This window comes from Protomyctophum bolini (genome assembly GCF_963924005.1).
Source record: "Protomyctophum bolini genome assembly, chromosome: 10".
Lineage (NCBI taxonomy): Eukaryota > Metazoa > Chordata > Actinopteri > Myctophiformes > Myctophidae > Protomyctophum > Protomyctophum bolini.
The window spans coordinates 45094687-45113397 of NC_137871.1; the positions used below are offsets into that span (position 1 = coordinate 45094687).

Here is an 18711-nt window from a genome sequence, read left to right on the forward strand (position 1 = left end):
TCATCACATGCACAAGTCAAGCTTATAGTATACTCAGTAGGCCAGCTGTGTGAAATGCAGCCCGCCAGGTTTTGAAAACAGCTCTGTGCCGCCACCTTGTGGACAGACAGACAGACTCACCTCCGCGGTTCCCTCTGCGTCCCACCGGGAGCTTTTTTTTGGACGTCTTCCCGGCTCTCTCTCCGAACCAGTAGGACCGGCTGAAGGGGAAGTTCCACGGCCGCGGGATACCGTACTGTCCTGGAAGGACAAACACAGATAATCAATCTTCCGCCGTAGTCTGAAAACCCACCTTTTCAGACTCCATCATGGCCCATAGCACTTACCCCACCCCCTTAGATAGCAATTCTGTAGACTTAGATAGCATTTGATACAGACTTATAGCATGTTATGTAGATGTATAGCATATATGTATAGTTTCATTATAGATATTCCACTACTACTTTCTTAGCTTACGCATGTTTCATGATAAATGTTTTTATGTGATGTATTCCCATGCTTTTTTGTTCTTGCTTAATGTAAGTCGCTCTGGATTAAGAGCGTCTGCTAAATGCCTAAATTGTAAATTGTAATAGATACCGTACTGTCCTGGAAGGACACACACAGATAATCAATTGATACCGTACTGTCCTGGAAGGACACACACAGATAATCAATAGATACCGTACTCAGTACGGTATCAATTGATTATCTGTGTGTGTCCTTCCAGGACAGTACGGTATCAATTGATTATCTGTGTGTGTCCTTCCAGGACAGTACGGCGTACTGTCCTGGAAGGACACACACAGATAATCAATTGATACCGTACTGTCCTGGAAGGACACACACAGATAATCAATTGATAGACGCTGCTAGACTATAGAGTTGAGCGCTCTGATATCAAACAAGTAATGTTCCGTCTTTTTGATGAACCCATTTTGGGCGGGAACCCCTTTTGGTGTTAGCATTATGCTATGCTTTAGCTATTGAAAAATAGCAGATCTACAAGCGCACAGCTCTACGAACTAGTAGGTCTGCTATTTTTGGAGAAAAAAAATCGTTAAAATGTGCCTCAAATCTTTTCAGAAAATTGTCATGAATTTAGAAAACATTTATTTAAAATTTCTACGTGCAGGCCTGAATGGGTTAATCTCCGTCCTGCGCATCCGACGTAATTAATAGGACGGAGATCTCCGCCTTAGGCTCCCAATGTGTTAAATAGTTGTTGATGCGTTCTCTCACCGGGGAACACGGCCTCGATGTACCAGGTCAGCACGCCATACAGGAAGGAGTCGAAGTACATGAGGATCAGGGCCGTCTTCAGGCTGTAGTCGTCGCCCTCTAGTGGACTGGAGAACAGGTTCTTCCACTGGATGCCCACGCCCTGCTCCTCGAACAGGGCGAAGTACTCGCAGCCGAAACCGAACGCTACGGGAGACAGCAAGCTCTGAGGAGAGGAGAGGAGAGGAGAGGAGAGGAGAGGAGAGGAGAGGAGAGGAGAGGAGAGGAGAGGAGAGGAGAGGAGAGGAGAGGAGAGGAGAGATGAGATGAGACCTGAAATGATACAGCTATGGAGACAGCGAGCATCTAGTGTTCATTCAACATTCAAGATACTGCAGGAGGGGGGGACGAATGCGTTGCCTAGCAACCTGGACAGGATTACAGGTTTGTTTTCAGCATTAGCCGATTGACGTTGATATAAAACGTAAAACCTGAGATATCGTGGGTTTGGCTCTAAGCATGTAAACACAATCTGTACATCCGACGTCTACGTATCAATGATACGGGGCGAGATAAGAATATTCAGAATTTTTCCTATTTTTTTTGTTGGCGCCGTTCGCCTTTCGCTTAGCTTACCGTTGACTTAGCTATTAGCGCGGCGGAAAGAATGACTCGTCTCTCCTAATCCAGGGCGCTCTCCGTGGTGTTGAACGGATCGATATATGCTGGCGCTTCATTTCTGCTCCTCTCCCGCAAAATATGAACGCTTTTCTGATCATATATCGTATAAATTAAAATGATCGCAATGTAAGCTATAGCAATGTAAAGTCAACTTTTTTTTAGTAGATTGTTTCCGGGTCATGGCTTTCAGAGTAAAAAGCGCTGAGACAACGCCGGCCACCCAGAGCTCCTATTTTGAAGCACTGATAGTGTTTGCGAACGCAGTGAGCACTTACTATGAGACCTAGCAGATCATGTCTGTCTGTGTGTCTGTGTGTCTGTCTGTCTGTCTGTCCCGCTTTTGTGCCCATATATGGAGCTGAGTGATTACGTCACCATGACTCAGCCATAACCATATAAGGAGTCCCAAAAGCAGCTATACGTCCAAAACCCAAATATGTACGAGCTGCGTTCGCTTCCCGCGTTTGTGCGTCTTACTGGTTTAAGAGTAACGTCAACTTACCACCACCGCCTTGGAGGTAGAGATAACATCAGCTACTCACCGCCACCACCTTGTGGCCGAAGCCGATGTAGTCCTCCCAGGCCACACAGAGGAAACTACTCACCGCCACCACCTTGTGGCCGAAGCCGATGTAGTCCTCCCAGGCCACACAGAGCACGTAGGGCAGGTAGAGCGTGAAGTAGATGATGCCGCCGCAGGCCGCTGCCAGGTTGGCGCGGGAGAAGGCCGTGCTGATGAGGAAGCACTGCATGATGGTCACCACGGCGAAGGAGCCCAGGAACAGGAACACCACGCCGGGGTCACTGTAGGGCAGCAGGTTCCCTAGCTGGAGGAGGAGGAGGAGGAGAGGGTTTAGAGGGATGGAGAGGAGCAGGTCCCCTATAGCTGGAGGAGGAGGAGGAGGAAAGGGTTTAGAGAGATGGAGAGGAGCAGGTCCCCTATAGCTGGAGGAGGAGGAGGAGGAGGAGGAGGAGGAGGAGGAGAGGGTTTAGAGGGATGGAGAGGAGCAGGTCCCCTATAGCTGGAGGAGGAGGAGGAGGAGGAGGAGGAGGAGGAGGAGGAGGAGGAGGAAGAGGAGAGGGTTTAGAGGGATGGAGAGGAGCAGGTCCCCTATAGCTGGAGGAGGAGGAGGAGGAGGAGAGGGTTTAGAGGGATGGAGAGGAGCAGGTCCCCTATAGCTGGAGGAGGATGAGGAGGAAGAGGAGGAGGAGAGGGTTTAGAGGGATGGAGAGGAGCAGGTCCCCTATAGCTGGAGGAGGAGGAGGAGGAGGAGGAAGAGGAGGAGGAGAGGGTTTAGAGGGATGGAGAGGAGCAGGTCCCCTATAGCTGGAGGAGGAGGAGGAGGAGGAGGAAGAGGAGGAGGAGAGGGTTTAGAGAGATGGAGAGGAGCAGGTTCCCTATAGCTGGAGGAGATGACAGGGTTCAGAGACATAGAGGAGCTTATACATGCTCCATTTGTGTGTCAAACTGGGGGGTTTTCATTCTGAATCCGTTCCAAACATTAGTTTTGCACAAAAAACACCCCTTGGGCTAAAAACAGCCATAACGCCCAAAATGTGCTCAAATTTGATGACGGCTGAATTAAAATGTTACTTCGATTATTTTTTTCTTTCGATGGAACCGTTTCTGTAAAATGTAAAACTTTTTGGCACGATTCTGGCTCCACACGCCCGCGCACGCCTGCCTGCGCGCGCATGTGTGTGCGTGTGTGCGTGCGTGCGTGCGTGCGTGCGTGCGTGCGTGCTACCTTCAACAGCAGCACCAGCAGGGCTGCGCTGGCGAGCAGCGGGACCAGACTGCTGAGGAACCAGCTGAACCACAGGATGCCGTTGTCCAATCCCATGATCCGCATCGTCTCCTTGAGCCGCGCCTCCTTCTCATAGACCACGCCCTTTATGATGAGCGCCACGCTGTACATCCACGCCAGCGTCATGAAGAGAGGCATGCTACGAGACATGACCCGCAGAAAACTACAAGAGAGAGAGAGAGAGAGAGAGACATTAGCACTGAAGAGAGGCATGCTACGAGACATGACCCGCAGAAAACTACAAGAGAGAGAGAGAGAGAGAGAGACATTAACACTGCGTCCACGCCAGCGTCATGAAGAGAGGCATGCTACGAGACATGACCCGTAGAAAACTACAAGAGAGAGAGAGAGAGAGAGAGAGAGAGAGAGAGAGAGAGACATTAGCACTGCTGCTGCTTGCAGAATGCAGACAGAGCATCGTCACGCTGCACCACCTTAATATATAGGCTACTCTAAAGTGCACCATGCGTCCTGGTTAACCAGGAAACACACAGAGAGACAGAGTAGTCGGATCGTTTTTATTCATATTTACACTTTATTTGGCTGGTCCGAACCGAAGCCCGACCACCAATTATGATAATGAGCCTTACCCTAGCCCGACCCGTCGGGTACCCACGGGACCCGTCGGTTTTCGGTTGGGTATCGCAGCTCTAGTGTGTGTGTGTGTGTGTGTCTCTCTCTCTCTCTCACTCTCGGTGTGTGTGTGTGTGTGTGTGTGTGTGTGTGTGTGTGCGTGTGTGTCTCTCTCACTCTCTCTCTCTCTCTCTCTCGGTGTGTGCGTGTGTGTGTGTGTGTCCTACATGTCGTCCACGTAGCACGGGTAGGGCATCTGCTGTATGTAGACTCCGGTCCGGTCCGTGGTTCCGGTCAGGGCTTTGATGATGCTGTGGTCCATGATGTCCTGGAGGTACGAGAACCCCCCCCAGATGTAACGCATGTCCTCGAAGGGGTCGGCGCGGGGGCCCGGGTCCCAGTACCTACACACACACACACACACACACACACACACAGGCACAGAGACACAGGCACACACAGGCACGGGCGCACACACACACGGACACACACACACACACACAGGCACGGGCACGGACACACACACACACAGGCACACAGGCACAGGCACAGGCACGGGCAGGCACACAGCCACAGGCACACACACACACACACACACACACACAGTGTCAACTTCAGTTCACATAGGCAACGGCAACGGTAGGCAACGTCCATCCAAACATCAACGTGTGATGTAACCAGCCAGGTCAGAGGTCAGAGGTCAGAGGCATCAGCGTAGACTCTATTATTCTCATGGTTGTGTGTGTGTGTGTGTGCGTGCGTGCGTGCGTGCGTGTGCGTACGCGCGTGTGCGTGCGTACGCGCGTGTGCGAGCGTGCGTGCGTGTGTATGTGTGCGTGCGTGTGCGTGAGCACGTGGACCTACGCGTCTTTGATCTTGTTGGTCCTCTCCACGTTGTCGATGTCCATCCTGATCTTGTAGTCGACCTTGGAGGGAAGGTCGGAGCTGTTGGCGTCCGCGATGCCGTGGAACACGATCCCCGCCCAGAACCGGCGGTCCTCCAATAGGATCATGGATCGGTTCACCATCCTCTCCTCATTGGCCACGGCCTCCAGCTTGTCCAGGTTCACACACTGTCCGACACACAGAGAGAGAGAGAGACACCCGTTGGTCCTCAGAAACGTCCTGACGCAGAACATCACTGCATTGTAGAGATTCAACGTTGTCTCGCATTTTTACATTCTTTAAAGGTAGAGTAAGTGATTTCACTTAATTCAAATATCACTTATTTTTTTTGTTTTGTTGTGATAATCCTCTCTACTATAGAGTGTGGCTGACCATATAAGGAGTTCCTCCCTGTCCCCCAGTTAACCCCTGGGGGTCAAAAAACCGTAGGTTTCGTTTTTGACTCTCTGTCCTGATTGGACGAAGGCTTAGGTCCCACAGCCAAAAACGAAACCTAAGGTTTTTTGAGTGAAATCACTTACTCTACCTTTAAACGTAAACGCAAGCATCACTGAAGTGGCAATAATCACGTTAAACCACACCCTCTCGAGTGTAATATTGCAATTCTACCACAGTTACCCTTAGAACTAAGAAAATCGCTGAAAGAATATATATTTTGTAATGACAGATGTAGTCACTATACGACCACAAATGTCCCAAGAAACTAGCTATAGCCTAGCCACCCAGTTTGCTAGCGCTCTGGGAGAACAGAGCGGCTGAATCTTTTTTTTGATTAGGTGGTGAACGGTGCTGGTTTAACCACCGGCTAGAAGGCTGTTTCAACCAATCAGATTGCTTCCTCGAAACGACCTGTGGTAGAATTGTTGATAACAGACCGATGGCTAATCGAAGCGTCATGAGCACCTGGCTGCGCCTCGCTTGATGTACTGCTCTGTTGTGACTGACAGCCATGTAAACACATCACAGTGTCCTTTACAGGTAAACGCTGCTCTGTTGTGACTGACAGCCATGTAAACACATCACAGTGTCCTTTACAGGTAAACGCTGCTCTGTTGTGACTGACAGCCATGTAAACACATCACAGTGTCATTTACAGGTAAACTTGCTCTCGAAGATGTTTTAGAAAACATTTGAGGCGATAAATAAGACGAAGCAGTAAAACCCGGAAATGGATGCTTGTGGAACTCGACTCCGTCTCGTTCCTTATTACCGCATCCCTGTCGTGGCAATAATCACGTCAACCCACACCCTCTCTCGTGTAATATTGCTTGAATATATAATAATACTTACACTAGCTGTGTAGATACTTACACTAGCTGTGTAAGTAATACGAGTAAGACGCGCAAACGCGGGAAGCGAACGCAGCTCGTACATATTTGGGTTTTGGACGTATAGCTGCTTTGGGGACTCCTTATATGGTGCCCCTTTTGTGCCCATATATGGAGCTGAGTGGACCTGGCCCCTTTTGTGCCCATACATGGAGCTGAGTGATTGCTGATGCAACACACTCCATATTTGGATAGCGGGACAGACACACAGACGGACAGACACACACACACACACAGACAGACATGATCTGCTAGGTCTCATAGTAAGTGCTCACTGCGTTCGCAAAGACAGATAAATACTGTAATAAGCAGGATCATGTCTGGCTATGAATCACCTTCAGGGTGTTTAACCTCCTTCTAGAATAATATCTAGAATAATAAAAAGATGAACACAATAACTGTGGCTTGCCTTAAGGACGCGCGTGAACCAAATAACGAGAATTTCGATCCTGCTTGTACGTCAATTTCAATTTGATTTTGAGTGGTACGGTCAATTGTGATGGCCAATAATTGTTAGCGAGTTAGGTTGTGTGCGTGCGTGCGTGCGCTTGTGTGTGCGTGCGTGCGTGCGTGCGTCTCTGCGTGCGTGCGTCTCTGCGTGCGTGCGTGCGTGCGCGCCCAGACCTCCATGAAGCGGGAGATGCTCATGATGGCCTGGTCCGTCTCGTTGAAGACCTCCCGCCAGGTGAGGGCGCTGCCGGGGAGCCGGCGGTCCTCCGACGCCTTGGACAGGAAGCCGGCCAGGTCCGCCACGGTCCAGGAAGTGGACGACAGCTTGGTGTGGAAGAAGGTAGCGGTGGAGTTGTTCACTAGCATGGTCTGTTGAGGGAAGACTAGAGTTCACTAGCATGGTCTGTTGAGGGAAAACTATAGAGTTCACTAGCATGGTCTGTTGAGGGAAAACTAGAGTTCACTAGCATGGTCTGTTGAGGGAAGACTAGAGTTCACTAGCATGGTCTGTTGAGGGAAGACTATAGAGTTCACTAGCATGGTCTGTTGAGGGAAAACTAGAGTTCACTAGCATGGTCTGTTGAGGGGAAACTAGTGTTCACTAGCATGGTCTGTTGAGGGAAGACTAGAGTAGTATTGTGAACATACCCTGATGTATTGTGGGTATTGTAGTATAGTGAACATACCCTGATAGTGTCCATTTCTTTGCTGCTCTCCAGGAAGTTCCAGACTTTGGGTCTCATCTCCTCCCACATCCCTCCCAGGTCTCTCAACACTCCGAGTTCCTGGAAGGTCCTGTTCACCTGAACACATCACCACAGAACATTACCACACCCAGCTCCACCTGAACACATCACCACATAACATTAACCCACCCAGCTCCACTTGAACACATCACCACAGAAAATTAACCCACCCAGCTCCACTTGAACACATCACCACAGAACATTAACCCACCCAGCTCCACTTGAACACATCAGTGGAGAAGAGATCCAGTAGAACTAAATGTCAGGGAGGGACTAGTGGAGAAGAGATCCAGTAGAACTACATGTCAGGGAGGGACTAGTGGAGAAGAGATCCAGTAGAACTAAATGTCAGGGAGGGACTAGTGGAGAAGAGATCCAGTAGAACTACATGTCAGGGAGGGACTAGTGGAGAAGAGATCCAGTAGAACTAAATGTCAGGGAGGGACTAGTGGAGAAGAGATCCAGTAGAACTAAATGTCAGGGAGGGACTAGTGGAGAAGAGATCCAGTAGAACTAAATGTCAGAGAGGGACTAGTGGAGAAGAGATCCAGTAGAACTAAATGTCAGGGAGGGACTAGTGGAGAAGAGATCCAGTAGAACTAAATGTCAGGGAGGGACTAGTGGAGAAGAGATCCAGTAGAACTACATGTCAGGGAGGGACTAGTGGAGAAGAGATCCAGTAGAACTAAATGTCAGGGAGGGACTCTAGTGGAGAAGAGATCCAGTAGAACTACATGTCAGGGAGGGACTAGTGGAGAAGAGATCCAGTAGAACTAAAAGACGAGTCATGTCATGCCTGGTTGTGCTTGGGTGTTGCACTCTGATAATAGCCGATGTACAAGCAGCTTGAGCTGGTAGATCTGCTATTTTAGCATGTCGACAAAATAAACTGTAGATTTGGTCGACTACACAAACCTCATGCTAATATTGTACATGTCGTATGTTTACCTCATAATCATCATAGTCGCGGGCGTGTAAATTACCTCATGTATAATCTTCATGGTAGCAGGCGTGTGAGGCGTGTAGACTAGTTACCTCGTGTATATTCTTCAGGCGTGTGAGGCGTGTAGACTAACATGTTTACCTCGTGTATAATCTTCAGGCGTGTAGATTAACATGTTTACCTCGTGTATAATCTTCAGGCGTGTGGGGCGTGTGGATTAACATGTTTACTTCGTGTATAATCTTCAGGCGTGTAGATTAACATGTTTACCTCGTGTATAATCTTCAGGCGTGTGAGGCGTGTGGATTAACATGTTTACCTCGTGTATAATCTTCAGGCGTGTAGATTAACATGTTTACCTCGTGTATAATCTTCAGGCGTGTAGATTAACATGTTTACCTCGTGTATAATCTTCAGGCGTGTGAGGCGTGTAGGTTAACATGTTTACCTCGTGTATAATCTTCAGGCGTGTGGATTAACATGTTTACCTCGTGTATAATCTTCAGGCGTGTAGATTAACATGTTTACCTCGTGTATAATCTTCATGGTCGCGGGCGTGTGCGGCGTGTAGAGGATCTTGCCGACCAGCAGAGGTTTCAGAGCCTGCCAGATCATTCTGGACATCGGGTTGGAGTCCATGTTCTTCATCAGACCGTTGCAGTACGGAGCTGTTGACCAATCACACAGACTGTTACAGTACGGAGCTGTTGACCAATCATACAGACTGTTGCAGTACGGAGCTGTTGACCAATCATACAGACCGTTACAGTGTGGAGCTGTTGGCCAATCATACAGACTGTTACAGTATGGAGCTGTTGGCCAATCATACAGACTGTTACAGTATGGAGCTGTTGACCAATCGTACAGACTGTTACAGTACAGAGCTGTTGGCCAATCACACAGACTGTTACAGTGCGGAGCTGTTGGCCAATCATACAGACTGTTACAGTGCGGAGCTGTTGACCAATCATACAGACTGTTACAGTATGGAGCTGTTGACCAATCATACAGACTGTTACAGTGCGGAGCTGTTGACCAATCATACAGACTGTTACAGTACAGAGCTGTTGACCAATCACACAGACCGTTACAGTGCGGAGCTGTTGGCCAATCACACAGACCGTTACAGTGCGGAGCTGTTGGCCAATCACACAGACCGTTACAGTGCGGAGCTGTTGGCCAATCACACAGCGTAGGCATTTATAAGACACTCTTCTTCATCCAGAGCGATTTACAGTGAGCGATGTTAAAGACCTGTGACAACTGGGATGGTGACGAGTCACGACAACACACACTTTGGGCCGAACAGATGCTTTGAGAGGAGAAATAAAGGCCAGGGTTTTTAACACTTTTGTTTTGCGTTTATTGTCATAGTTTTGTCAAGATGCGAGTTGGCTTTGACCGAGGCCTGCAGATCAATGAACAGCCTACATACTGGCCCTGTTAACGAGGCCTGCAGATCAATGAACAGCCTACATACTGGCCCTGTTAACGAGGCCTGCAGATCAATGAACAGCCTACATACTGGCCCTGTTAACGAGGCCTGCAGATCAATGAACAGCCTACATACTGGCCCTGTTAACGAGGCCTGCAGATCAATGAACAGCCTACATACTGGCCCTGTTAACGAGGCCTACAGATCAATGAACAGCCTACACATACTGGGCCAGTTGTCGTCATGCAAGGGGGCGGGACTGCGACGCTCTATAGTGTGTGTGTAGAGTGCGTCAGTAACCTAGAATTAAGCAATATATTACACGAGAGGGTGTGGGTTAACGTGATTATTGCCACGAACTGAAGTGGCAATAATCACGTTAAACCACACCCTCTCGTGTAATATTGCAACTCTACAACAGTTACCCTTAAAACTAAGAAAATCGCTGAAAGAATATATATTTTTTAATGACAGATGTGTAGTCACTACGACCACAAATGTACCAATAAACTAGCTAGCCTAGCCACCGAGTTTACTATAGCGCTCTGGGAGAACAGAGCGGCTGAATTCTTTGTTTTGATTATAGGTGGTGAACGGTGCTGGTTTGACCACCGGCTAGAAGGCTGTTTCAACCAATCAGATTGCTTCCTCGAAAAACGACCTGTGTGGTAGAATTGTCAATATATTTAGTCTCAGTTTTGGTCATCATAGATTAGTTTTCATTTAGTTTCCATTTAGTTTTCATTTAGTTTCCATTTAGTTTCCATTTAGTTTTCATTTAGTTTCCATTTAGTTTCCATTTAGTTTCCATTTAGTTTCCATTTAGTTTCCATTTAGTTTTCATTTAGTTTCCATTTAGTTTCCATTTAGTTTTCATTTAGTTTCCATTTAGTTTTCATTTAGTTTTCATTTAGTTTTCATTTAGTTTCCATTTAGTTTCCATTTAGTTTTCGTTTAGTTTCCGTTTAGTTTTCGTTTAGTTTCCGTTTAGTTTCCGTTTAGTTTTCGTTTAGTTTTCGTTTAGTTTTCATTTAGTTTCCATTTAGTTTTCATTTAGTTTCCATTTAGTTTCCATTTAGTTTCCATTTATTTTTCATTTAGTTTCCATTTAGTTTCCATTTAGTTTCCATTTAGTTTTCATTTAGTTTTCATTTAGTTTTCATTTAGTTTCATTTAGTTTACATTTAGTTTCCATTTAGTTTCCATTTAGTTTTCATTTAGTTTTCATTTAGTTTTCATTTAGTTTCATTTAGTTTACATTTAGTTTCCATTTAGTTTCCATTTAGTTTTCATTTAGTTTTCATTTAGTTTCCATTTAGTTTCCATTTAGTTTCCGTTTAGTTTCCGTTTAGTTTCCGTTTAGTTTCCGTTTAGTTTTCGTTTAGTTTTCGTTTAGTTTCCGTTTAGTTTTCATTTAGTTTCCATTTAGTTTCCATTTAGTTTCCATTTAGTTTCCATTTAGTTTCCATTTAGTTTTCATTTAGTTTTCATTTAGTTTCCATTTAGTTTCCATTTAGTTTCCATTTAGTTTTCATTTAGTTTCCATTTAGTTTCCATTTAGTTTCCATTTAGTTTCCATTTAGTTTCCATTTAGTTTTCATTTAGTTTCCATTTAGTTTTCATTTAGTTTCCATTTAGTTTTCATTTAGTTTCCATTTAGTTTTCATTTAGTTTCCATTTAGTTTCCATTTAGTTTCCATTTAGTTTCCATTTAGTTTCCATTTAGTTTCCATTTAGTTTTCATTTAGTTTACATTTAGTTTCCATTTAGTTTCCATTTAGTTTCCATTTAGTTTCCATTTAGTTTCCATTTAGTTTCCATTTAGTTTCCATTTAGTTTCCATTTAGTTTCCATTTAGTTTTCATTTAGTTTTCATTTATTTTTCGTGAGTGAAAAAAGGTAGTCGACCGACATTGTTCGTCTTAGTTTTAGTCGACGAAATCAACACACACACACACACACACACACACACACACACACACACACACACACACACACACACACACACACACACACACACACACACACACACACACACACACACACACACACACACACACACACACACACACACACACACACACACACACACACACACACACACACGCACACTAAACCCAAGCGTTTAGGTTATAAACAGTTTTAAACACATAATTTGTGTCACAGTGTTTAGATTATAAACAGAAGAACATGTTTAATCGCCTGTAACACTTTTTAAACACATAAACGTGTTTAGTTTTTACAATCAAAGTCAGTCATATTATAGGTGTTTAGAATTTGAACACTATAGGTGTTCTCGTGAGGTGTTTGAGTTAACTCGTGTTCTACTGTATTGTATGAATATTAATAAACACTTTTATTATTACACACATGGTGTTTAGGTTTAACCCATTCTGAACGGGAACGCATTTTGGTATTAGCATCATGTTATGCTTTAGCTATTGAAAAATAGCAGACCTACAAGCTCATAGCGCGCCACCGAGTGGCGCGCTACGAGCTTGTAGGTCTGCTATTTTTGAAAGAAAAAGAACGACTAACATTTTTTTAGAATCTGATCTCAGGTCAGAATGGGTTAATCAGACCAGTGTGTTGTCCTAGTGGAAACCATCGTATGAATCTGATCTCAGGTCAGAATGGGTTAATCAGACCAGTGTGTGTGTGTCCAGTGGAAACCTCGTATGAATCTGATCTCAGGTCAGAATGGGTTAATCAGACCAGTGTGTGTGTGTCCAGTGGAAACCTCGTATGAATCTGATCTCAGGTCAGAATGGGTTAATCAGACCAGTGTGTGTGTGTCCAGTGGAAACCTCGAATGAATCTGATCTCAGGTCAGAATGGGTTAAACGCGTCACATGTTCCAGGGATTTACAGTGCACACACACACACACACACACACAGAGAGGAGTCTTACTGGAAGCGTTGTCGTATGTGGACAGCGAGTCGTCCTCGCTACTGTTGTAGTTCCCGAACAGAGCCTTGTAGTTGGAGTCCTCGTACCAGTTGAGGGACTTGATCTTCAGGCCGCCGCCCTCGGGGTGCCCGCACACGATGCGCGACACCGCGGAGTACATGCTGCTGGGAGAGGACGTGGCGTTCTGCGTCAGGAACACGATCTCGTTGCGCAGGTCTCGCCAGCTCTTCATACTCGCCAGCTGGGGGGGGGAGGGGGAGGGGGGGGGGGGAAGGGGGAGAGAGTCTGAAAACCCACCTCTTCAGACTCCATCATGGCCCATAGCACTTACCCCACCCCCTTAGATAGCATTTCTGTAGACTTGGATAGCATTTGATACAGACTTATAGCATGTTATGTAGACAGCACTATAATTGCATTTTATGTAGTCATAGCACGTCAGAGTACATATGTATAGCATAGTAGTTTATATATGTATAGTTTCATTATGATATTCCACTGTTACTTTCTTAGCTTAGGCATGTTTCATGATAAATGTTTTTATGTGATGTATTCCCATGCTTCTTTTTGTTCTTGCTTAATGTAAATCGCTCTGGATTAAGAGCGTCTGCTAAATGCCTAAATTGTAAATTGTAGAGAGAGAGAGAGAGAGACACACAGAGAGATAGAGAGAGAGAGAGAGACAGACAAAGAATTCAGCTGCTCTGTTCTCCCAGAGCGCTAGCAAAGTAATAAATAAAAATAAACTCTGTCTTTGCCGCGGAGATAAGACACTAGATGGTTTCGTTTTGATGACGAAACCTGAAATCAACCCATGCTGTCATGGGCTGCTAGGGCTTCTGGGAAATTGAGGCCAATGCAAATGAACGGGGTACAACAACGCCTCATGGAGGCGGGTCTTGTGCTGCGTCTTCCGGGCGCACCAAGATGGCGGATGGTACGATCGGTTCATAACAAACCGACTAAGGGACCTTTTTTCGCCGGATTTTCACGGATCAAAAGCCCAAATAATTCAGCGTATTCTCTAAAGGTAATACAACAATCTGCTCTAAAGGTAATACAACAATCTGCTCTAAAGGTAATGCAACAATCTGCTCTAAAGGTAACACAACAATCTGCTCTAAAGGTAACACAACAATCTGCTCTAAAGGTAATACAACAATCTGCTCTAAAGGTAATGCAACAATCTGCTCTAAAGGTAATACAACAATCTGCTCTAAAGGTAATACAACAATCTGCTCTAAAGGTAATACAACAATCTGCTCTAAAGGTAATACAACAATCTGCTCTAAAGGTAATACAACAATCTGCTCTAAAGGTAATGCAACAATCTGCTCTAAAGGTAATACAACAATCTGCTCTAAAGGTAATGCAACAATCTGCTCTAAAGGTAATACAACAATCTGCTCTAAAGGTAATACAACAATCTGCTCTAAAGGTAATGCAACAATCTGCTCTAAAGGTAATGCAACAATCTGCTCTAAAGGTAATACAACAATCTGCTCTAAAGGTAATGCAACAATCTGCTCTAAAGGTAATACAACAATCTGCTCTAAAGGTAATACAACAATCTGCTCTAAAGGTAATGCAACAATCTGCTCTAAAGGTAATGCAACAATCTGCTCTAAAGGTAATGCAACAATCTGCTCTAAAGGTAATGCAACAATCTGCTCTAAAGGTAATGCAACAATCTGCTCTAAAGGTAACACAACAATCTGCTCTAAAGGTAATACAACAATCTGCTCTAAAGGTAACACAACAATCTGCTCTAAAGGTAATACAACAATCTGCTCTAAAGGTAATACAACAATCTGCTCTAAAGGTAATACAACAATCTGCTCTAAAGGTAATACAACAATCTGCTCTAAAGGTAATACAACAATCTGCTCTAAAGGTAATACAACAATCTGCTCTAAAGGTAATACAACAATCTGCTCTAAAGGTAATACAACAATCTGCTCTAAAGGTAATGCAACAATCTGCTCTAAAGGTAATACAACAATCTGCTCTAAAGGTAATACAACAATCTGCTCTAAAGGTAATGCAACAATCTGCTCTAAAGGTAATACAACAATCTGCTCTAAAGGTAATACAACAATCTGCTCTAAAGGTAATACAACAATCTGCTCTAAAGGTAATACAACAATCTGCTCTAAAGGTAATGCAACAATCTGCTCTAAAGGTAATACAACAATCTGCTCTAAAGGTAATACAACAATCTGCTCTAAAGGTAATGCAACAATCTGCTCTAAAGGTAATACAACAATCTGCTCTAAAGGTAATGCAACAATCTGCTCTAAAGGTAATACAACAATCTGCTCTAAAGGTAATACAACAATCTGCTCTAAAGGTAATGCAACAATCTGCTCTAAAGGTAATACAACAATCTGCTCTAAAGGTAATACAACAATCTGCTCTAAAGGTAATACAACAATCTGCTCTAAAGGTAATACAACAATCTGCTCTAAAGGTAATACAACAATCTGCTCTAAAGGTAATACAACAATCTGCTCTAAAGGTAATGCAACAATCTGCTCTAAAGGTAATACAACAATCTGCTCTAAAGGTAATGCAACAATCTGCTCTAAAGGTAATACAACAATCTGCTCTAAAGGTAATGCAACAATCTGCTCTAAAGGTAATACAACAATCTGCTCTAAAGGTAATACAACAATCTGCTCTAAAGGTAATACAACAATCTGCTCTAAAGGTAATGCAACAATCTGCTCTAAAGGTAATACAACAATCTGCTCTAAAGGTAATACAACTATCTGCTCTAAAGGTAATGCAACAATCTGCTCTAAAGGTAATGCAACAATCTGCTCTAAAGGTAATACAACAATCTGCTCTAAAGGTAATACAACAATCTGCTCTAAAGGTAATGCAACAATCTGCTCTAAAGGTAATGCAACAATCTGCTCTAAAGGTAACACAACAATCTGCTCTAAAGGTAATACAACAATCTGCTCTAAAGGTAATACAACAATCTGCTCTAAAGGTAATACAACAATCTGCTCTAAAGGTAATACAACAATCTGCTCTAAAGGTAATACAACAATCTGCTCTAAAGGTAATACAACAATCTGCTCTAAAGGTAATGCAACAATCTGCTCTAAAGGTAATGCAACAATCTGCTCTAAAGGTAATACAACAATCTGCTCTAAAGGTAATGCAACAATCTGCTCTAAAGGTAATACAACAATCTGCTCTAAAGGTAATACAACAATCTGCTCTAAAGGTAATACAACAATCTGCTCTAAAGGTAATACAACAATCTGCTCTAAAGGTAATACAACAATCTGCTCTAAAGGTAATACAACAATCTGCTCTAAAGGTAATACAACAATCTGCTCTAAAGGTAATGCAACAATCTGCTCTAAAGGTAATGCAACAATCTGCTCTAAAGGTAATGCAACAATCTGCTCTAAAGGTAATACAACAATCTGCTCTAAAGGTAATACAACAATCTGCTCTAAAGGTAATACAACAATCTGCTCTAAAGGTAATACAACAATCTGCTCTAAAGGTAATACAACAATCTGCTCTAAAGGTAACACAACAATCTGCTCTAAAGGTAATACAACAATCTGCTCTAAAGGTAATACAACAATCTGCTCTAAAGGTAATGCAACAATCTGCTCTAAAGGTAATACAACAATCTGCTCTAAAGGTAATACAACAATCTGCTCTAAAGGTAATACAACAATCTGCTCTAAAGGTAATACAACAATCTCGGCAGCGTAGGGTAGTTGATTAAAATGCGGGTTTACGCGTTTAAAATCAGTCAAACTGTTTTTAACACATTGACTTCCAGTCAGGTATTAATTCATTGTTCAGCTTTTGCCACAACCTTTTTTTTTTCAGTGCATGTGCATCTGTGCGTGTCTGCGTGCCTGCCTGCATATGTCTGTGTGTGTGTGTGCGTGCTGTCCATGCGTGCATGTGTGTGTGTGCGTGCTGTCCATGCGTGTATGTGTATGTGTGTGTGTGTGTGTGCTGTCCATGCGTGTGCGTGCTGTCCATGCGTGTGTGTGCGTGTGTGTGCCGTCCATGGGTGTGCGTGCTGTCCATGCGTGTGTGCGTGTGCTGTCCATGCGTGTGTGTGTGTGCGTGCCGTCCATGCGTGTGTGTGCGTGCTGTCCATGCGTGTGTGTGTGTGTGTGTGTGTGTGCTGTCCATGCGTGTGTGTGCGTGTGTGTGCTGTCCATGCGTGTGTGTGCTGTCCATGCGTGTGTGTGCGTGTGTGTGCCGTTCATGCGTGTGCGTGCTGTCCATGCGTGTGTGTGTGCGTGCCGTGCGTGCGTGTGTGTGTGTGTGTGCCGTCCATGTGTGTGTGTGTGTGTGTGTGTGCGTGCGTGCGTGCCGTGCGTGCGTGTGTGTGTGTGTGTGCGTGCCGTGCGCACACACCTCCACGGCCAGTAGTCCCAGGCTGTCCAGAAGCTTGTCGACTGCCATGGCGACCCGTCTGACCGCCTCGGGGTCCGACCGCACGTCTTTCTGCAGGGAGGAGGGAGGGAAAGGGTTAATCTAATTGCGAATGCAGTGAGCACTTACTATGAGACCTAGCAGATCATGTCTGTGTGTCTGTGTGTCTGTGTGTCCGTGTGTGTGTCTGTCCCGCTATCCAAATATGGAGTGTGTTGCATCAGCAATCACTCAGCTCCATATATGGGCACAAAAGGGGCCAGGTCCACTCAGCTCCATATATGGGCACAAAAGGGGCCAGGTCCACTCAGCTCCATATATGGGCACAAAAGGGGCCAGGTCCACTCAGCTCCATATATGGGCACAAAAGGGGCCAGGTCCACTCAGCTCCATATATGGGCACAAAAGGGGCCAGGTCCACTCAGCTCCATATATGGGCACAAAAGGGGCCAGGTCCACTCAGCTCCATATATGGGCACAAAAGGGGCCAGGTCCACTCAGCTCCATATATGGGCACAAAAGGGGCCAGTGATTTGTTTGTTGTGGACCTGGCCCCTTTTGTGCCCATATATGGAGTTGCAATTTACGATCTGCGTTCGCTTCCCGCGTTCGCGCGTCTTACTCGTCATTATTACAGATCATTACTGCAGGGAGGAGGGGGGGAAAGGGTTAATCTAATCATTATTACAGACCATTACTCGTTGCTTAAAACGTGTAGAGAAATGCATTAACCCCTTCTGGTGTTTTAAGCATTATGTTGTACTTTAGCTGTTGAAAAATAGCAGATCTACAAGCTATACAATTTCTTGGGAAGAATCGTGAAAAGGCGGCCAAATACAGATAACTCTGGTGGGTCCTTGACATGAAATATTGAGCACCACTGATACAGAAACATGAGGTATTGCAGAAAACTCTCAGAATGTAGAAGAACGCGTCAGGCCTAAATGGGTTCACTTGCACTTTCCTTTCTACTGTATAATATGCCAAGGCTTCGGGGTCCCGGGGGGGCAGACATGTACAGTCATTACTGTATGCCAAGGCTTTGGGGTCCCGGGGGGGGCAGACATGTACAGTCATTTCTCTCCTGGGTTCTTGGAGCAAAAAGGTTTGGCAAACCAAACAAACCTTTTGGACCATGAGAGAGAGAACTGAAGTCAACCGCGCCAGGCAGACTGTTAAAGAAACTACCCTTAGACTTCTAGGAGTTGTGTTGTCACGCTGAAAAGCAGTATTTCTGTCCTGACGGACATGCCGTAGCGGAGACGGACAAAAGCCCTGGGCGTCCCCTGTGTCTCCCTCCCTGTG

General features: G+C 45.1%; 1 protein-coding gene across 1 annotated transcript in view; it reads right to left on the reverse strand.

Moving 5' to 3' along the window:
- LOC308322928 (phospholipid-transporting ATPase ABCA1-like) overlaps window positions 1-18711 on the reverse strand; it is a 130525-nt gene that overhangs the window by 67162 nt on the left and 44652 nt on the right. The window contains exons 8-18 of the mRNA XM_080774419.1: window positions 17389-17478; window positions 12982-13222; window positions 9164-9303; window positions 7633-7749; window positions 7121-7315; window positions 5127-5335; window positions 4490-4666; window positions 3630-3852; window positions 2487-2708; window positions 1222-1426; window positions 121-240 (exon numbers count right to left, since the gene is read on the reverse strand). Of these exons, the coding sequence (XP_080630545.1) occupies window positions 121-240; window positions 1222-1426; window positions 2487-2708; window positions 3630-3852; window positions 4490-4666; window positions 5127-5335; window positions 7121-7315; window positions 7633-7749; window positions 9164-9303; window positions 12982-13222; window positions 17389-17478 (1939 nt within the window). The remainder of the gene's footprint in view (window positions 1-120; window positions 241-1221; window positions 1427-2486; window positions 2709-3629; window positions 3853-4489; window positions 4667-5126; window positions 5336-7120; window positions 7316-7632; window positions 7750-9163; window positions 9304-12981; window positions 13223-17388; window positions 17479-18711) is intronic.